General features: G+C 30.4%; 1 protein-coding gene across 2 annotated transcripts; it reads left to right on the forward strand.

Annotated features, from left to right (window-relative positions):
* The first annotated feature begins 7,551 nt into the window (after positions 1-7,551).
* On the forward strand, positions 7,552-14,549 carry LOC106765470. Of its 2 annotated transcripts, XR_002668574.1 has the most exons (12): positions 7,552-7,710; positions 9,543-9,640; positions 10,280-10,339; positions 10,439-10,478; positions 11,424-11,602; positions 11,750-11,788; positions 11,936-12,022; positions 13,015-13,075; positions 13,273-13,397; positions 13,582-13,872; positions 13,993-14,084; positions 14,247-14,280. XR_002668574.1 is itself a non-coding variant. In XM_014650109.2 (11 exons), exons 2-11 carry the CDS (start codon positions 9,593-9,595, stop codon positions 14,359-14,361), a joined length of 846 nt encoding a protein of 281 aa, XP_014505595.1. In that variant the 5' UTR covers positions 7,552-7,710; positions 9,543-9,592; the 3' UTR covers positions 14,362-14,549. The 2 variants fall into 2 exon arrangements, 1 of the variants encoding a protein (XP_014505595.1); XM_014650109.2 differs by lacking the exon at positions 13,582-13,872 and having other exon boundaries at positions 14,247-14,549.
* The last annotated feature ends 5,446 nt before the right edge of the window (positions 14,550-19,995 follow it).

Here is a 19,995-nt window from a genome sequence, read left to right on the forward strand (position 1 = left end):
TAACATACTAAAACAAAGTTTTAAGTTTTTAATGGTTTTAAGTGATTCTAATGTTTGAAACAATAACTACATGATTAAAATATTTCTTCTAATCATTTTATACCAACTCTTAATCCTTGTTTTTTTTTCAACCCAGATATAGAATTATAAATACTACTAAGAAACAATTACATGGTTATTTATATAATTCATAACATAATGTATAATCTCCAAATATAATGATTTTAAGTGTATTTGAAAATAAGATCAAGGAAAAGATTAATATATCACATTATTGTGTCTATATATAACTTCTTAACCAACCTTAAAATTGTTACTTTCCAACACTTACATTATCATTTACTTGCATAAAATACATTATCATGATAGACAAATAACAATATCACACATATAACACAAAAGATAAGTTATAGATATTTAAAATTTATAAGTTTTAAATAAAAATAAATATTATATAAATTCATAAAAATTAACTATTTGTATTTCTTACAACATACCATCAAACACGAGGCTTTCACATACACATCCTTTAGATGAATGCTATATTCATTAGTATCCTGAGACAATACATCTTTTATTGCTCAATCACTCGTGTTTCTCAAGAGCTATAATTATAACATGTTCGACTTTCTCACGTAAAGTATGGCAGGATAAATTTTATATCTCATGAGTTTAACTTCTGTTAACACTCTATATGTGAACTTTCCTAAACTCTCATAACTAATTATTTTCATTTATACGGATTCAATTACAATACAGTCATCATGATAGCATATTAGTCTTTGTCATCGATATATCCATATACAACCAACTCATTAGTGTTGTCAAAATGGGTTGTAACCCGTGAGCCAACCCGGCTCACCACGGGTTTGAGCCGGGTTGGGTTGGAAAAAAATGTAAATTTTTTACGCAGACTAGTTTTCAACCTGGCTCATCTGGGTTGAACCCGTGGTGAGCTGGGTTGGTTGACCAACTCACCTAATTTAATTTAATTATTTATTATTTTGTGTTTCAATATTATTTGTTAGCATTTTTTTATTATATTGTAGATGGGGATAAAAAAAGATGTTTCAAGCGAGAAAAATATTATAGATTTATCAATTAAAAACTCTAATATTATAAATGCACAAGTGATACAAAAATTATCAATATTCAAAACTTATTTGTTCGACTTTTGCGCTTGTTTTTAGATTACACTTGGATTGTATAATATTTTTTTATTTATTTTGAATTGTCTTTGGAGTTTAACATCATTTTAGAGTGAAATTTATTTAGATTTGAATTAAAAAAATTATAATTTTTTTATTTAAAAAAAAAAACTTATAATTAAGTGAGTTAGTGAACCAACTCGCTTAACCCACTAATTCGTGGTGGGTCGGGTCGGGTTTGAATTTTTTCAGCTCGATAATAAGTGAGCCAGGTTAGGTTGGCTTACTAAGTGACCAACATATGGTAGGTCGGACCGGATTGCACCGGATTACCCGTTTTGACAATTCTACAACTCATTATAGTATTTTTACCATAAGAATGACTATCTCGTCACTCCATTCATATTATTCATCCTAATTCATAGTTAGCATTACCAAAATAGTAGACACAATCGTAAAGAAAGTAGCAAAAATACAAAATACTATACAAAACATGTTACCACCCTGCGATGTTGGAAGGGTGCACAACACTCTCTATTGAGGAGTTCATTATCAAGTGAGCGCCTATTGGTACCCTACCAGCGATCAACATTGGGAACCCCTAAAGCTCATTGAAAGATAAGCGCTCATCGATGCTCAGGTAAGATCAACATTATAAATAATTGCAGCTCACTACGAAGTAAGCACCCAACAATGCCAAAGTAGCGCTTGACACCCTGACCAGTTAAGCTCTATTTGTCTCGATTTTTGAAAGCATAACCAACATCCACTCCTCATCGTCCAACGCCACAACAAATATCAATGGAAAGTGTGCATTTTAGTTTGTGTAATTCACTACAATGATATAAATAGGTTTAAAGAATAATTCTAATATATTATTTCAAATATTATAGTACAATATATATACATATAAGGGTCTTATGATTCCCCATTTATTAAAGGAATGACATCAACTCAAATTATAATAATGCCTAAATTATAGCTAACATAATATTTGATTGTCTAATATTTGTTAGTAGAATATTTAACATATCTTAACACCCCCACTTAAATTGGTGCATGGATATCACACATTCCAACTTGAGTAGAGACTGACTAAAAGCTCTACTTGACACTCATTTGGTGAGAACATTAGTTAACTGCATTTTTGATCTTACAAAGGGAAAAGAAATTATTTCAACTTCAAGTTTCTCTTTGATGAATTGTTTATCAATCTCCACATGCTTTGTTTTATCATGTTGCATAGAATTGTGAGCAATTGTTATAGTTAACATATTGGCACAGTCATAGTTTCATTTGGTTTAAAACCCAAATCTGATAGCACATTTTCAATCCACAAAGTTCATATACACCTAGAGTCATGGCTCTGAATTCTGCTTCAACATTAGATCTTGCTATTATAGGTTTTTTTTTACTCCTCCAAGTTATAAGATTTCCTCCTACAAAATAAAGTATCCAGAGGTAGATCTTCTGTCATCTTTTGAACTTGCCTAATCTACATCAGTATACCTTCCTACCTTTAAGTTTTCACAACTTGAGAACAAAATTAATTTTCTAGGAGCGAACTTCAAATTTCTCAAAATCCTCTCAACAATATCCATATGAAGCTTTTGTTGGCCATGCATAAATTGGAATGTTCACTACATAGGTAATATATGGACGTGCATGGGATGAATAAATTAATTTTCCTACCAGCCTTTGGTATCTTCCTTTGTCTGTGCTTGTTGAGTTTAACCATTAAAGAGTTTATGATTTTGTTCAATCGGTGTATCGATTGGTTTACTCCCAAGCAGCCCATTTTCTGATAATAAGTCAATAATATATTTTCTTTGGCATAGAAAAATACCATGTTTTGATTTAGCTACTTCAATACCCAAAAAATATTTGAGGTTTTCAAGTTGATTCATCTCAAATTCAAAAGCACAATATTGTTGCAAACTAGAAATCTCATCTTGATCATTTCTTGTAACAATCATGTCACCTACATATTAATCAAAGTTGTAATTTTTCTTTTTCCTCTCTTCAAAAATAAAGTGTGATCAGAGTTACTTGCTTTATAGCCAAAAGCCTTTGTAGACTTGGTAAACCTTTCAAACCATGCTCTTGGAGATTGTTTTAATCCATACAAAGTCTTCTTTAATTTGCACACCTTCATTCCAATTGAATCTGTCATACCTGGTGAAGAATCCATATAAATTTCTTCTAAAAGTTCTCCATGTAGAAAAACATTTTTCACATCAAATTGTAGAATATGTCAATCTTGATTTGCTGCTAGCGATATAAGTATTTTCACGGAGTTGAGCTTGGCTACTAGTGCGAACGTTTATTGGTAATCTACACCATAAGACAAAGTGTAACCTTTAGCCACAAGTTGTGCTTTATAACTTTCAATAGTTCCATCAACTTTTTGCTTAATTGTCAATACCCATTTACAATCCACAATTTTCTTCCCTCTTGGTAAGGACACAAGATCCCAAGTATTATTTTTTCTAAAGTTGTCGTCTCATCAACCATTGCTTTGGTCAATCTAGGATCTGCTAAAACTTGCTATATATTACTAGGAATAAAAATTAAAGATAATTGAGATACAAATGATGCATATGACTGAGATAACCTGTGAGATGACACATATTTACTAATGGGATATTTGCTTAGAGGTCTGGTTCATATTTAGCTAAAGGTTGACCATAGTTAGAACTAGGTGGAAGATTATATTGAACAGTAGTAGACTCAATGTTTGGTGTGCTGCTGGTCTCACGCGAACAAGATTCAATTTCATGATCAGTTTCATCTAAATTAGTATTATCAAGGGTAAGATCAAGTGTCCATATTTAGGATTGGCTCACTTCTTGCAGCATGAACCGTGCAAGATAATTTATCTTCACAATATAATTTTATATCTGAGATATCAAACATACTAACATCTTGATTATGCATTTCACTTTCATTGCCTCCCTAAAGTGTAGAATCAACATAAAAAAAATTATGCTCATTAAATGTCACATCCATATAAATATAAATTTATTTGATGGTGGATGGTAAGCACAATAACCTTTTTTAGTTGATCCATACCCAACAAAAACACATTTGATGACTCGTTCTTTAAGCTTTGTACGTTGATGTAGGTGTAAGTGAACATATATAACACATCCAAAAACATGAGGGGGTAAATAAACTATGAAAGGAAGAATACAATGATCAGATAACATATCTAAAGACCTTCGAAAGTTAAGCACACTAGAAGAGGGCAGAGCTCACAGCCTCACCCCATAAATGAGATGAGATATTACCATCAATCAAAAGTGATCTTGTCGCCTCTAATATATGTTTATTTTTTTCTTTCAGCCACTCCATTTTGTTGTGGTGAATAAGGACATGTAGTTTGATGCTTAGAGTTCATAAACTCTGTTAATTCAGTCTTAAAATATTCCCTTCCATTGTGTAACAATCATATGATGGAAGGAATGAACCACATCACACACATCACTTTTATGTTTAAGCAAAAAGACTCAGGTTATCCTAATACAATCATCAACAAAATTGACAAACCATTTTTTTCCATTATGTGTAGAATGTGGGGGTAGGGCCCTAAACATCTGTGTGAATTAATGAAAAAGGAAAATCAATTTTTCAATTACTTAAAGGAAACACAACACAATGACGTTTTGCCATAATACAAGTTTCACAAAGAAAATAAAAAATATTGTATTTACAAAATAATGATGGAAATATTTTTTTTTTAAAATAACCAAAAGAGAGATGTTTCAACTGTCTATGCCATAGTAAAATTTCCTTTTTGTTTTTATCTTGTATGCGATCATTCGTAAGACAAGCGAACACTTTTTTTATGGGTCTGTTGTGAGACATTTTCAAGATAATGCAGTTTTTCACTCTCTCTACCACTGAGAATCTTCTCCTTAGAATTGATATTCTAAAAAAGACAATGGGTTGGGTAAAACAAGGCAACACACAAAAATGTGATTTGGTTAACTTGTCGGCGAAGATAAGATTACAATTCAATATGGGAACAAATAAAACATCAAGAATCGATAGGGAGGGTAAGAAGGATATAGTACATATACTTTCAATAGGAGATGAGACCCCATTGGCATTAATAATAACGATTTTAAAACAATTAGGAAAAAAATTAGTAAATATATGAGGATCACAAGTCATACGATCAGTAACACCTGAATCACTTATTAAATCACTACCCCTAGTAACAACAGAAAGATTAAGGGCACAGTTAGATATATCTGACTTGGTCACAAATCCGACAACAGTAGAAATATGACTCTTGAAAGCTGTGGAAGTCCCAAAATCATGTTTCTCCGATTGATTTTTGTGGAAAGGAGCCATTAGAAATATTCAATGAAAAAAGAAGCATTGATTCCTATATTGTAGAAGATATCGATCTTTGGCTCTTGATATCATATAATAAGGTTTAAAGAATAATTATGATGTATTGTTTCAAATTAGAGTACCATATATATACATATATATGCATACAAGGGTCTTATGATTCCTAACCTATTAAAGGAATGACACCAACACAAATTATAACAATGTCTAAATTATAACTAATATAATATCTGATTGCCTAATATTTGCTACTAGAATATATAACATATCTTAACAAATACTTTTATGTTTTTACGAAACACTTCCATAAATACGAAAAAAATCCATTACAATCATCATTACAATCCATTACTCCATTCAATTTCCCAAAAATCACCAATCAACATAAAAATCAAATTCTATAATATACTAACAACGCCTCAAATACCAATTCACAAATGTAATTCATCAATTCAACATTTAAATCACAAATACCAACTAAACAATTCAAACAAAGAATACAAATATCAATATTAGTTTTACCTACCTCTCTTAGAGTTCCTAACTTCAATCTGCTATTAAACTTAATGTCCCATACGATGTTTCAAAACACAAATTGAGTTTATATTGATGTAAAAGTACATTCCTAAAATCACAATAAAATAAGAATTCCTAAAGAAGTTTCGGAGACCCCATGAAATACTAAATATTCCACATGCCTCCCAATAAAAAATTGACTATAGAACAAAATTGAACTAACTAGTGAAAGATAAAAAAAGTTGACATGTATCATAGTCAAAAGTTGACTAAAATAAAACAAAAATTAAAATTAATCTATTAAAGAAATTGATATATTTCCTTTGTCACTAAAAACATAGAATTATGCTTGAATCTTGAAAGAGATGAAATATGGAATCATATATTTAGAAAAATGATAGAGAGATTATAAATAAAAAGAGTTTTAAAAAATACAAGCTTTATGAAATAAACTTATTTTTAATAGAATTTTATTTATATATAACTTATTGAATAATAAAATATTCAAGTGTTTAGTTTATAAAACATATCTCTTAATCTTAACTATTTTATTATTATTTTCTAGGTTGTCCAAGTTTTTAAACAAAGAAAAAAAATTATAAGTTAATGTAATTTAGTGAACACTAATGTAATTTATATGAATTACATATTTTATATATTAAGAATACAACTAAAATTTATAACTATAAATTATGCTTGAACAAAATAATACAATGTTTTAAAAAGCAATTATAAACATACACTTTAATTCTGTTTACACTTATCACACATTTAATTTTCCTTTCAATCTCTCTTTCTTTATCACATCATATAACCTATAATTTCCTATATTAAATGTTGATGCACATTTTAATGTCCATAAATTAGTTTTTTCCTAAAAATTAAAAAAAGACAATTTGCTAAAATGTTTAGAAAGAAATGTGTTTAAAAATTAAAAAAAAAATTAATAGAATGAGATTATCATTTCTGTTTATAAATTATTAAAAGTTTGTCATGATTAATTTTAGTGGAGAGATTACTTATTTTATATATAGAGATGATGCGATTTTCAAAATATATATATATATATTATAAATTAATAATATTAATAAGAAGTAAATACAAAATTAGTTATGAAAAAAAATTCATCTTTTTTATGAATAATATAAATAATAAAATATACACATTAAACTTGATCCAACTAAATTTCTTGTTTAACAATTAACATTTTATTTTGTAATCATAACTCATTTAAAATTTGTAAGAATCAATTACAGACTTATGGGATTTAATTGAATTTTTTTTCAAAGACACTTATGGTATTGTTGTAGTTTACATAAATAATTATGAAATTATCCCAAGTCATAAAAGTACCCTGTTGCATTTTCTGGTAACCTAAATTGATCACGCTAACCAATAGGGATTGATCTTACTTAAAGATTGACCACTCTAGACAATAGAAACAAGCCACATCAGCATGAAAGACACGTGTACCGCAGAAATTGTAACATTACAGTCATAAGCAGAGGAGAGAAAGGTCTTTCTCCTTCTGGATTGAAACAAAGAAAAATAAATGCATAACACAGCAGAATCCCCCATAAGGCAATGTATATCATGTTTCTCTGAATCAAACTCGCTTGCTCAAGGGAATCAATTAATCAACCAGATCTGAGACCCTATTCGGCTGGGTTTAAACTATTATTCAGTAAGTTGTTTGGCAACAATATTTTCAATTTGAGATTTATCTCTGCAATATTCAATTGCATATATTGTTCTTCATTTTTTAGGCCCTCATTGACTATTAATTTCAATGGGTTTTTTGTTTTATACTTTTACAATTTTTGTCTCAAGGATTCAATTGAGAGTAGGTATTCCGTATAAAGGTGCTGTAGCTACTGCTGTGGCACAACATTGGGTTTTTCTTTCATTGGTCTTGTTGAATCCGGTGCGTCATATGTTTCCGGTGTATAGTTTTTGTTATGTATTAGGGTTTACTTTTTTTTTTCTCCCAAAGGAGAAGTATGTGTAAGTTCTGTATGTTAATGGGTACTTCTTAATTCTCGTGGGTTTGTTTATCTGGGTAGTTCTGGAGTAACATTTGTGAGGGAAGAAAGTTTGATGAAAATGCTCAAGTAGATGGATCAGTGGGCTAGAACATCTAATTGAAATGCGCTTTTAGGGAAGTGCTTTGGAGATTTGGGGTTCTCATTTGTCTACATGGTTTGTCCATGATATCGCTAGTGGCCAGTGGTTTAAGTGGCCAGTGGAGTGGGGCCGTGTCACTTGATGCAGTCTGCAATTAAAAGTCTTACTAAGGGTTTGAATTTCAGTGATTATTTGGTTATGTTCCCCTGAGTCCTTCCTAACTTCAGGTCTTTACTGCAATGCTTTGCAATTGAAGTGATAATTTACATTTTTATGTCAATAATTCAAGAATAACTTGTGATTATTTCACCTTTGAAGTTGTTTGGAGGGAAAAAGAGAGCCATTTTTTGTCAAATTTGAGTGTTAATTTGTAGGATCGTACAAGTTAATGATCTAATCAGCCTTCAATGAGCCAAAATGCTCCTATAATTGTTTCTGTGCAGGCTCAGCTGGACTTGTGATTTTCAGGAGCTATTTCACCTCTTGAAAATGGCACCAGAGCTTTGTTCCAAAATGACACCTTGTCACTATGTTTTAAGGCACACTAGATCAGAAACTTAAGTTTGTTATCTTCCTTAAAAGCCATCCATGTCATCCTTAAAGTCACACGCGCTCAATTGAAGTTGTCATTTGAAATTGAAGACAGGGTACTACATGTGGGGTTGAAGTTCATTCCTCTCACGATTTTACATATTCTTATATAATGTTCGTTAAAATCTCCTATTTGGAATTTCAAGACTAGTTCACAATTTCTAGATAATCTCCCTTACGATTCGAGATTTCACCTTCACACCCATCTCTTTCTTTCAGGGCCCATTTTGTCTTGTTCAAAATGAGTGGTTTTTCTCTGTTTTGGCTGTGTTCTCTGTTTTAGTATATTTTTCAATTATATTTTGTTGGTTGTGTTCTCTATTATAATATAATATGGTTTTTCTCGTTATTTTGTTTATTGTTACTTAGAAGTATATTATTCTGTTCTCTGTTATAGTATATTTTTCTAGCATTTAATTATTATTTTGTAAGAGGTTTATGTTCTTGCATATATGTAATCTTCGGTTCCTCGATATTATTTTTTTATTAGGTAGACTCGGGTAAACTCTTGTGAGTTTGCAAGTTAAGTTTCCAATTTAAATTTAGCGGACTCTTTAAGTTCTTAAGTTTGACAACCTTGGTCATTATGATTAAACCTGACTACTCATTTATAAATTTATAAAAAAAACATTTAGATGAATTGCCTAGCTTGTAATATTGAATTTTCAAGTGTTTAGTTGAATCTTGTATTAATTGTCAGTCATAAACTTCTACTCCCAGACATGAGAATTATTGCATGATAGAATTCAAATGTGTTATTAAATAAAAATTCAATTGATTTTTTCCTGAATATGTTTCCAGTTGGCTGGCTTTGTCTCCAGTGACTTCAAAGTAACCCCTGTGCCCTAGACATGGCTGCACCATTTTTCTCAACACCTTTTCAGCCTTATGTTTATCAGGTACTTGCATCAATTCTTGTCCTTAAAAAATACTTTTTTTTTTAAAACTTCCCTTGTTTTCAATCAATTGATCTCTGTTAGTCTTGATTCTAGAACAGCTTGAATTATAGATTAATATGTTAGATGCAATTATGACTTCTCAACTAGAGTTGTAATTTGTGAAATTGGAGTACTCTATAGATCAATTTGTATCTTTAAATATTGCTATACTTTTGCAATTGAAGTTGCTGTTTAGTTAATTTGATATGATGGCTTCATTATATGATTGACAAACTTTAGTTGAGTCCTGGATCATGATAGTTTACTCCTTTGGTCCATGCGCCTTTGAACTAACAAAACTCCTCTGGAACATGCAGAATGATATTATATAAAAAGACCTTTTTTGATGTTTGGTGTACTTTTAAGGAATATAAAATACTTTTATTATCATGCATACTGTTTTCAGTAAAGTGGCTATTAGTATAAGAAGTTAACCACACACAAAACCTGCAGTACTGATGCTAGAAAATGGAAAAGCATAGTAGATATTCTAACACACAAATCTAAGAAAAAGGAAGGTTTCTCAGTATATTTATTCATATATTTTGTTTGTAAGAATTATTTATCAAGGGTGTTTTCTTTTCATGTTTTGCACTTTAGAGCCCGCAAGATGCAATTATACCTTTTCAGATTTTAGGGGGTGAAGCTCAAGTGGTTCAGGTATATATGAAAATCTAAAGTTTAAATGCCAATGTTTTGGAAACTATATATTGTCTACTTACTGTATAATCATTCTTCATCTGGTTCTTGCAAATTTAGATAATGTTAAAGCCACAGGAAAGAATCATCGCAAAACCTGGTAAGTTGTTGGGAACTTTTATTCATTGGTTTTGAATTTTTCCTTGGTGATCTTTCTTCTCAAAGTATCGAATAAAATTTGTGCCGTCATTTTGTACTGCTAAAATATTAAGTGCATGCTCTTGAATATGAAACTGACACAAACATGATTTATGGATAATAATAAACATTGCCGTGGAAGGTGAATCTTGGTGCAACACTAAGGTTGCTGCCTTATGACATGGAGGTCATGGGTTTAAATCCTGGAAACAACCTCTCTCATTATGGGGATAGGCCGTGTATATTTTAACAACCCCACCCTCTGCTGGTCACGACTCTTAAACAATTGTGGATGAAATAAACTATATATTTTGTTTGCAAATATTTATTCATATTTTTTGTCTAAATTTTTTGTTTTAGATTTCTTAAAATATTTTGTACTAGCTGTACACCATTTTACATGATTTTTTTTATCATTAACTAAAATTTATTGAAAAACTATAATATTAGGAGTGAGGTTCATTAAATAAGAAGTTACCTACATAATTTATGGTTTGTAACAAATTTTAGCTAATAGTAAATAATGTGTGTTAGCATTTCTTAAAAATAGTTTGTGTAAGTACCTGATAAATGTCATACTGAAAGGCTTTTTGAAAAATAAATAATTGAATCCCTCGCTCTTAAATTTCTTTATGACCTGTTTGTTGCCAATAAGCATGTTAGTGACTGGTATCATCAAGTAGGGAGTTACCAAGAAGTAAATATTTGTGGGAGTGGAGCTGTGCAGATAATTTTCTTTGGTATTTTGTTTTCCTAGTAGTCCTCGTTATAATATTTTTTAATGCATATTGATACCAATATGGCAATAAATTGACCCACATCTGTGTCTGTATAACTTGATTAAGTTACAATTTGTGGATCACACCTGTCAATATTTTAATGGAACCTGTATGCTGTTTACTTGTAGGTTCCATGTGCTTTATGTCTGGATCCATTGAAATGGAAAATGCCTACCTTCCCGAAAATGAAGTGGGTGTATGGCAGTGGTTATTTGGCAAAACAATAACTAGTATTGTTCTTCACAATTCTGGAACAAGTGAAGGATTTGTTGGAATTGCTGCACCATATTTCGCAAGAATTCTTCCGGTTTGTACTTATGTGCCTTTTCAAACTATTGTTACCCTTGTTTTAAGTCTCAATATTCATCATCTGAAATAAATATTGGTATATATATGACTGGATTTCTCTTTATATGTATATATGCTTATGTGTCTGTTACTTATTCAAATACAGATTGATTTGGCAATGTTCAATGGAGAGATTTTGTGTCAGGTATAATCAATTTGTTTGCAGTTGTTGTTAAATTTGATTTTATATTCTAAAATTTTATCTACAGGTTTACTGGTTGTTGAATTTTCTTTTAAATCTGAGAAACAGAATACAAATTAACCTTGTTTTGAATTTTTCTGCACTCTGTAGCCAGATGCTTTTCTTTGCTCTGTCAATGATGTGAAGGTTAGCAACATAGTAGATCAGAGGGGACGAAATATTGTTGCTAGTGCTGAGGTGAGATATTTGGGATGTTTCCTAGAATTATTTGTCTTTGTTACTAACTTGGTATCGATTGCATGGCAGCCCACGTAGTTTTCCTTTTGATCGCGGTTATTTTGTTTTGATACTTTACAAAATTGGACATTGGTTTTGAACTCCAAGATGGACAGCCTATGTACGCTGTAATGCTACATTGAATTCTTTTTCTACCAAAAGATATTATCAACAATGACAGGAGATGTCCCTAGGATGCATTACTTGTCTGTTGACGGATCTTCTTGGGATTGATACACAATTTATTGTTCGTAATCGATATTTTTAGGTTGCATTTGCATTCATTCATGAGTTTATTATATCCATGGTATGGAGAAGAAAACCGATAAAATATGATTTTAACTCTTTGCTTCGTTATTGGGTGGTACCATATAATCTACCGCCAGTTATTGTTTGAGAGTTTTTTAATATCTTTCCTCAAAGTTTCTAAAATTACAGCTTTATTTGCATCAGCCCTTAGGACATAGATGAATTTTGTGTTTCCAATGTATTAAATGTTTCCTTTCTCGATAAAAGTTTCCCACTTTTATCTTAACTTCAGCCTAAAATTTATTTACCACTTTTCTTTCAATGAAAATTGTTGATGTTATGGGAATAAAAATTAAAGTTTATATTGGAAAATTAAGGAAATACATGACGTTTGTATTTAGAATGTAGTAAATGTTTTCTTTCCCAATAATAACTCTCCGGTTTTATCTTCTTTAACATAAGCCCTGAAACTTATTATAAACATATTCAATATTAGAGGTGTTCTGTTGGAGAAGAAATTTCGGAGAAGTTAGGAGTCCTTTTACTTTGAGAAAACATTTTTTGTTTTCAGTTTCAGTTTTCACCAATAATAATTACAAAAAATGGCGCTGTGAAAATAGGCGAAGAATTTTTTGTCAAACCAATTGGGCAGGCCTCTTTGTATGCCTCCATATCGTTTCCCTAAGACCATGCTCTTTTTGTAGGGATTCTTGAGGCAGAAGCTATCTGGCCAAGGGCTTGCTTTCATATTAGCGGGTGGATCTGGTATTCTTTTCTTCTAAACATTATAAAGTCTTTCTCTTGTTCCATTTGGAACTCTCAGCTCCTCCGGAATTCATCATTGTAGTTTTAATGTCAATTTTATTAAGTTTTTGCTTTGAATTTTTTTCTCTTTTCTTTTTCCCCATACTCTTTTGTTATTTCTCATTGGGACGCTCTATTGGATTCTGTCCTCTTGTTAGTTGTACAGAAAAATCTTGAGATCGGTGAAGTTCTAGCTGTTGATGTTTCTTCCATTGTTGCTGTGACAAGTACGGTCAATGTCCAAATAAAATATAATGGTCCTGCACGAAGGACAATGTTTGGGGTAAGTAGCTTTTACAGCTCAGGCATTTTGTATTCAATCAATACTGAAATTAAGTAGTTTCTTTAATTACTTTTGGATGAGGAAAGACCCTCACCTAGCGGGATAATATTTTATTGCTGTTGTGGGGGATCATGAATTTTGCCTGTTTGGTAATGGCATCTCCAATCTTCCTTGATAATGGTAGGATTTACTTCCAATTTCAAAGTTATTCTTTATTGAAGAAGACTTTACCAGCTGACAACTTCGGTTGTAAACTTCGCAATTGTCTGTGCATATATGCTGGCAATATTTGAGAGTTTGCATTGCTAAACCAATCAAGTCTCTTCAAAGTGAGGTGTAGTGTACGGGATAGGGATCCAACCCATCCATAAAATTCTAATACACACGGATCACAAGATCCTCGACAGTGGGCAATTATGCTATAATGACAAAGATGATACAGGCTACAATACAGTGTATTAGCATTTTCATCACGGTGACCATAATGCTACCTTTGTTGGATTTTCATGCATTGCTTTCTTATAACACGATTCTTCTAACACCCATAACTTTTTCTAGAATGTGTTATATATGATCGTGATATCGAAAATTGCAGGGTGACAATGCGGTCACAGCTCTTCTAACAGGACCAGGCATTGTGTTCATACAAAGTTTACCTTTTCATCGGCTCTCCCAACGAATTGCTAGGTAACGTTGTGGTCGAGTGATCAGACAAAGTCACAATATCAGTTCAAAAACTGTCATGGACCTGTCTTCTACTTTTGCTTGGACATGCTCTCATGATTTTATTTTTTACCCTTTGTGAACTTTTGAGCGATTTTGTAATAAAATTCAATTTCTGCTTTTCAGGGCGGTGACTTCACCAAACATGAGGGAAAATCCCAAGTTTTTCATACAGATTGCAGTTTTCTTTTTTCTGGCGTACGTTGTCATTGTATCTTCGTTAATATTAACAGATGTATGAAATTCACTTTGTATTTTTTTTTTTTGTAATTTTTACTGTTCTCTTGTTTTACCAATTACCATATAGATTCAGGAATGAAGGAGGGGGATTTCTTATTGGCAGATCCACTAGTCCCATTTGAAAAAAAAAAAAACTAGTAATATGATTATTATGAAAATCATTTGTTAGAGTAGTCGATTTGAACAACATTTTTGTCCTTGTGATGTTGCGTGTTATTTTCAGTTTTTAATTTTATTGTTTGGAAGGATTAAAAACAATCAGACGTGACCTTTTTTTTTTAATGTATAGAAAGGAAAACACAATCAACCAGGTGTAACAGAAAGTATCGAACAGATCCGATGGATTAAACTGAAATGTATTCTATATGACACGATAACAGAGTATTTTTAGTATTTTTAAGGCAACTTTTTTGTCATAGCGATTGGAATTAATTCAATTAGTTAAAAGTAGATATTACATTTTAAATAATGATCATAAACATGATTCAAATTAAGAGATGTTAATTTTCCTGATATAGATACTTAGACAATATTTTTTGAAAACATTTAAACATCATCATACGTGTCATTGTATGATTGGTTCATGGTAGTGTCATTGTGTCATTTGAATCAATCACACAATGACACGTATGATTGATGTTCAAATGTTGTCAAAAAATATTGTCTATATATCATTATCCTAATTTTACAATTTTCATGTTCAATGTAACAATTTCATACATCACAGCTTATGACAGGCTCCAATGCAGACATGAGGCTTGAATTTCTTGGTGAGGTGATAAATATCCTTGTGATCTGGAATAGGTAGCTCTCGAACCATTTAATCCGAGTAAGCCATAACGTCTCAAAATAGAAAATATCAGTTATGAATTACAATATCCTAACAAAAACCCAAAACAAAAGTTATAAGGATGACAATCCTTCCATAATTTAGCTCTAATTCAGAATCTACTACATCATGGTTAAGTGATAAACAATAATGTCTCTTTTTAAATTAAAACAAAATTTATTATTAGTATGAATATTATATTAATATTTTTATCAAAAATATTTTTCTAATATATTAAATCGTTATATATTACTAAATAAATCATGTTTTGTTAATTTATGTTTTTTTTATAAAATTAAAACTAATTAAGTATAAATAATTTTAAAAAAATAAGAATTTAAAACTAATATATTATTAATTCCTGTTTTTTATAAGAATAAATTAATTAATATAATTTATAAGATTAAGTATATTATTTATATAAATATTATATCAATATTTACATTAAAATTTAGTAGTTAAATTTAAACTAAATTGAATTAATAAGACATATACAAGATTAAATTGAAATCAAGATGCTCGTGAGAGTATCACATAAGAACCACATAATATTGTTAATGTCGTTAATAATTTTATTTTAAAAATAATTCAATTGAGATATTTTTTCAAAAGTTAGGATGTAATTGAATTTCTTTTAAAAGTAAAAACCAACTTCATACAACCATATTGGAAACCATTCAAGTAATTAAGTCAAATTATATTAAGATTTTTGTAAGTGTAGTCAGGTTGGCTAAATGTTCAAATAATGGAAAAAAATTTCATTTGAAATATGTTAGATATATTATCTTTATTTTATATTTATCTTTTATCTTTAGTTAGTTTGTTATTATTTTTTATTTGTATTTTGGGCTTAACCCATATTTCTTATATTATAATAAAGATATTGCGGTTGTCTATCACACGGTTTTGATAAAGATAAAAAATAAATATAAAATAAAGATAATATATCTTACATTTCCTCTCAAGCTAGTACATACATATGTACCAAACTTGTTACTAATATGATCCATCAAAGACTTAGTGAAAATATCTCTTTCTGCACTCAAATAACACCAAATTACTAATGATTTGCAAGATGACATAACAAATACGAAATATAAACTCAGAAGATAAAAGAAGCTAATTTTGTTTAAAATGATTGTTTGAATTTTTGGTTTTAAATTGCTCGGTTGGAAGTTATACACTGTGTTCCATATTTGAGATTGTAAATAAGCAAGTTTTGGAGACTCTGGGATTGGGAGTTGATTTGAGAATATTATGTAGTGTTGGAATGTCATCGCTGAGTTACAAGCCTTCATAGTTGAGCCTCAAATAAAGGATATTGTCACGAACACTATAGAATGATATCAGCTACTACTGAGTGGCAGGCTCAGTAAAAAGCCCCTGAAAACAAGGCACTAAGGAAAGGAAGCCTGATACTCTGACGCTAAGCGTTATCTTAATATTTTTTATTATTACCTCTTCGTTTTTTCTTATAATTTAGTAAATTTATAACTTATACATGGATTTATTTTTTTTATATTTTTTATTACACTATATATTTTATTTAAACAGATTTACAATTTTTTTCTCTTAATTATCTACAAAACATGAAAAAAAAAGTTATCTTTATCATTTACGCACTATTATAAATTGTACGTAATTTACTACATCTTGAGGTTTTTTTTGAGAAAGAAAGCGTCATAATTTTGTATTCTCTGCCTTCACTCACGTCGCATCGTGTTATAGCAAAGGCAACTTCAAAGTCTCGTGTTCGCAACCTTTACATCTATCGGTGAGTATTTTAACAAACTAAAGTTTTATATGATCAATCTCTTTGAATTTTAGTTAGGTTTTGTTCGACTGTTCTACCGGAAATGAGAGTTTCATTGTTTTTGTTAATAACGTTGTCCAATAATAAAAAAATAGTGTTATCAAAATGGGTCACTTTTGCCTCACCACAAGTTGGTCATTTAGTTAATTAATTTCACCTAATTCATGTATTGACGTGGTAGAAAAATTTAAACCCTTTTCCATTAAACGGATTGGTTAACTAGTTTACTTAATTACAATTTTTTTTAAATAAAAAAGTTACAATTTTTTTTAATTCAAATCACTAATGCAAAAATGCTGTTTAACGTCACCCATCAGATGTCGGTTTCATGAAAAACCGACGTCTATTATTGCATGGTGGCATTATCGTAAATATATTGGTAAACTAGACGTCAGTTTCGATGTTAGGCGACGTCTATGACATCATAGACGTCGCACCTACCTCAAACCGACGTCAAATTGCCTGAGGTATGTGATAAGACAGACAATTCAACGTCGTCTAGAAAAGGGCACCGACGTTCCAGTCTCTGACAGGAAATCAAACGTCAAACTGTTCAACTCTAGACGTGGAATAGACGTCGGATCCCCTGAACAAGCAACGTCGACTGGGCTACAATTAATGTTGTTCACCAAATTCCCAGGCGCTTAGATGTCACGTAGTCAAATGGCGACGTCTAAGGCCTATCTGGAAGGCGGGAAGACAAAAATCCTTCAATTTAGACGTCGATTCTGAACGTAAGCGACGCCTACGTTCCTGTAATTGATTATTTTCACCAAATTCAAGGGTTTTAGACGTCAGCTAGGAGGGACACCGACGTGAACTACCCTGACAGGAAATCAAGCGTCAATCTTTTCAGCTTCTTTAAGAAGAATAGACGTCGGATCCCAATCAAACACTGACGTCTATAGACGTCGGTTTCTGGCGCAATCGACGCTCAATTTCATTTTAAATAAACCGCAAACCCTTCTAACCACTCAGTTTCTGATCGCGTCTTCATCTCTTCTCCTTTTTCTCTGCTTCTCCTATTCTTTTACTCCCTTGCGCACCTCTACTTTTTATCTCTTCCAGCATTGCATTATATTTTCTCATAACGTCATTGTCTTCGTCCTCTCCTTTTTCTCTCTTCATCTCAGGTGCGTGGTTTTTCTTATGCTTACCGTTTAAACTTTCTTTAGTTTTTTATAGATTATCTTGTCGTTCAACTTATTAAAATTTGCCTTTTTTGTGTTATGTTTTAGTGCAGTTTTGATCCACTCTTTGGGTAACATAGTGCAACATTCTCCCTTTGCTGGTTTCCTCATTAAAAGAGTGGCGATCTTTTGAGTTTTCTGGTTCTTTCGACCCAAAATGGAACTTGGGTCCTTGTCTACTTCTCGACACCGTAATTTTTTTCTGTTGCGGATGAATAATTGGAAGTAGCCATGGACCCAGGTTCGGTTTTGGGTTGAAAGCACTAGAAGATTCAAAAGACGCGAGTTTTTTTTGTGGGGAAACTAGCGAGAGGAGAGTGTTACACAATGCTACCGAAAGCCTGGATCAAAACTGCACTAAAACACAAAATCGTTGTTAGACGTCTGTTAAAGCCATGTCCAACGTCTATAACAATATAGACGTCGATTAGTGTCATTTTAAACCTCTTTTATATATTCATGTTAACGTCGGTTTAATCATAGGTGGACGTCTATATAGAGTAATTAGACGTCAGTGTGAGTATAAACAGACGTCTATATAGATGTCAGTGGATATCGTTAACTGACGTTTATATGGACGTCGGTTCTGACGAATTTCGACATCCCATAGACGTCACCCGTATAGACGTCGGTTGTGAAAGTGACGTTAAAAGCCCAAATTAATCGACGTTAAACAGCGTTTTTGCACTAGTGAATCTAAACAAATTTCATTTTCAAAATAATGTTAAACTGACAAATCAAAATAATAATTAAAAGTATAATACAATCCGAGTCAGATGATATTTTTTAAGATTTTATAAGATAATAAATTAATAAAATAAAATAAGGTAGATTGGTGAGCCAACCCAACTCACCACAGTTCCAGATAAGTCAGGTTTAAATGAGAGATGTTTCATCCTACACCTCCAAGACCTACACCTTTAACTTTTTTAAAATTTTACTTTTAACCTTAGTGAATATCTTTTTAACTTTTCACTTTCTATTTAAAGTAAAAGTGTTTCATCCTGCACCTCCAACACTTCATCCTACATCTTCAACTTTTTCAAAACTTTATTTTTTAACTTTAGTAAATATATTTTTTACTTTTTCTCTTTCTATTTAAAATAATCTTACATATTTTTAACTCTATACCCTTTTAATTTTTTTTTAAAAACTTTGTCTTTTATTTATATTTTAATAATCTTTAATTTAATTTAAGAATCTAATATTATTTAATATTTTTTCATATTTTAGTAATTATTAAAATATAATTTATATTATTATAATAGTTATATTACTAAAATTGAAATAATTAAAATAAAAGTAATAAAAATAAAAATAATTACATAAAATCTGATTTAATATACATAAATATATTAAATTATATTACATCAATATATAAAATTTCGAAATTTTTAGATTTCTTAATTATTATTTATTTTATTTTAATTTTTTTAATATTAGTACTATAATAATTTAAATTATATTTTAATAATTATTTAAATATAAAATATATTAAATCATATTAATTTTTTAAATTTAATTAAATAATTAATAAAGTATAAATAGAAAACAAATTTTTAAAAAATTCTTATCGGAAATCCGATAACTACGTTATCGGATACCAATATCCGATGACTTTTTTTTTTAAATTTTATTTTTTATTGAAAATTCAATAATAATTTAAGTTTTTATTTAATATTCACATTACAAAAATTAAAATTAAAATAATTAAAATAAAAGTAGTAAAATTAAAAATAATTATATAAAAACTGATTTAATATATATAAATATACTAAATTATATTAAAATATTAAATTAATA

This window comes from Vigna radiata, chromosome 7 (assembly GCF_000741045.1).
Source record: "Vigna radiata var. radiata cultivar VC1973A chromosome 7, Vradiata_ver6, whole genome shotgun sequence".
Lineage (NCBI taxonomy): Eukaryota > Viridiplantae > Streptophyta > Magnoliopsida > Fabales > Fabaceae > Vigna > Vigna radiata.

What these genes read in the sequence shown, in the direction of transcription:
- LOC106765470 (XM_014650109.2), top strand. Translation starts at nt 9,593, where the DNA reads ATGGCTGCACCATTTTTCTCAACACCTTTTCAGCCTTATGTTTATCAG. An exon ending in AAGAATCATCGCAAAACCTG is followed by an intron (nt 10,479 to 11,423) that starts GTAAGTTGTTGG and finishes GTTTACTTGTAG; the next exon opens with GTTCCATGTGCTTTATGTCT. An exon ending in CATATTAGCGGGTGGATCTG is followed by an intron (nt 13,076 to 13,272) that starts GTATTCTTTTCT and finishes TCCTCTTGTTAG; the next exon opens with TTGTACAGAAAAATCTTGAG.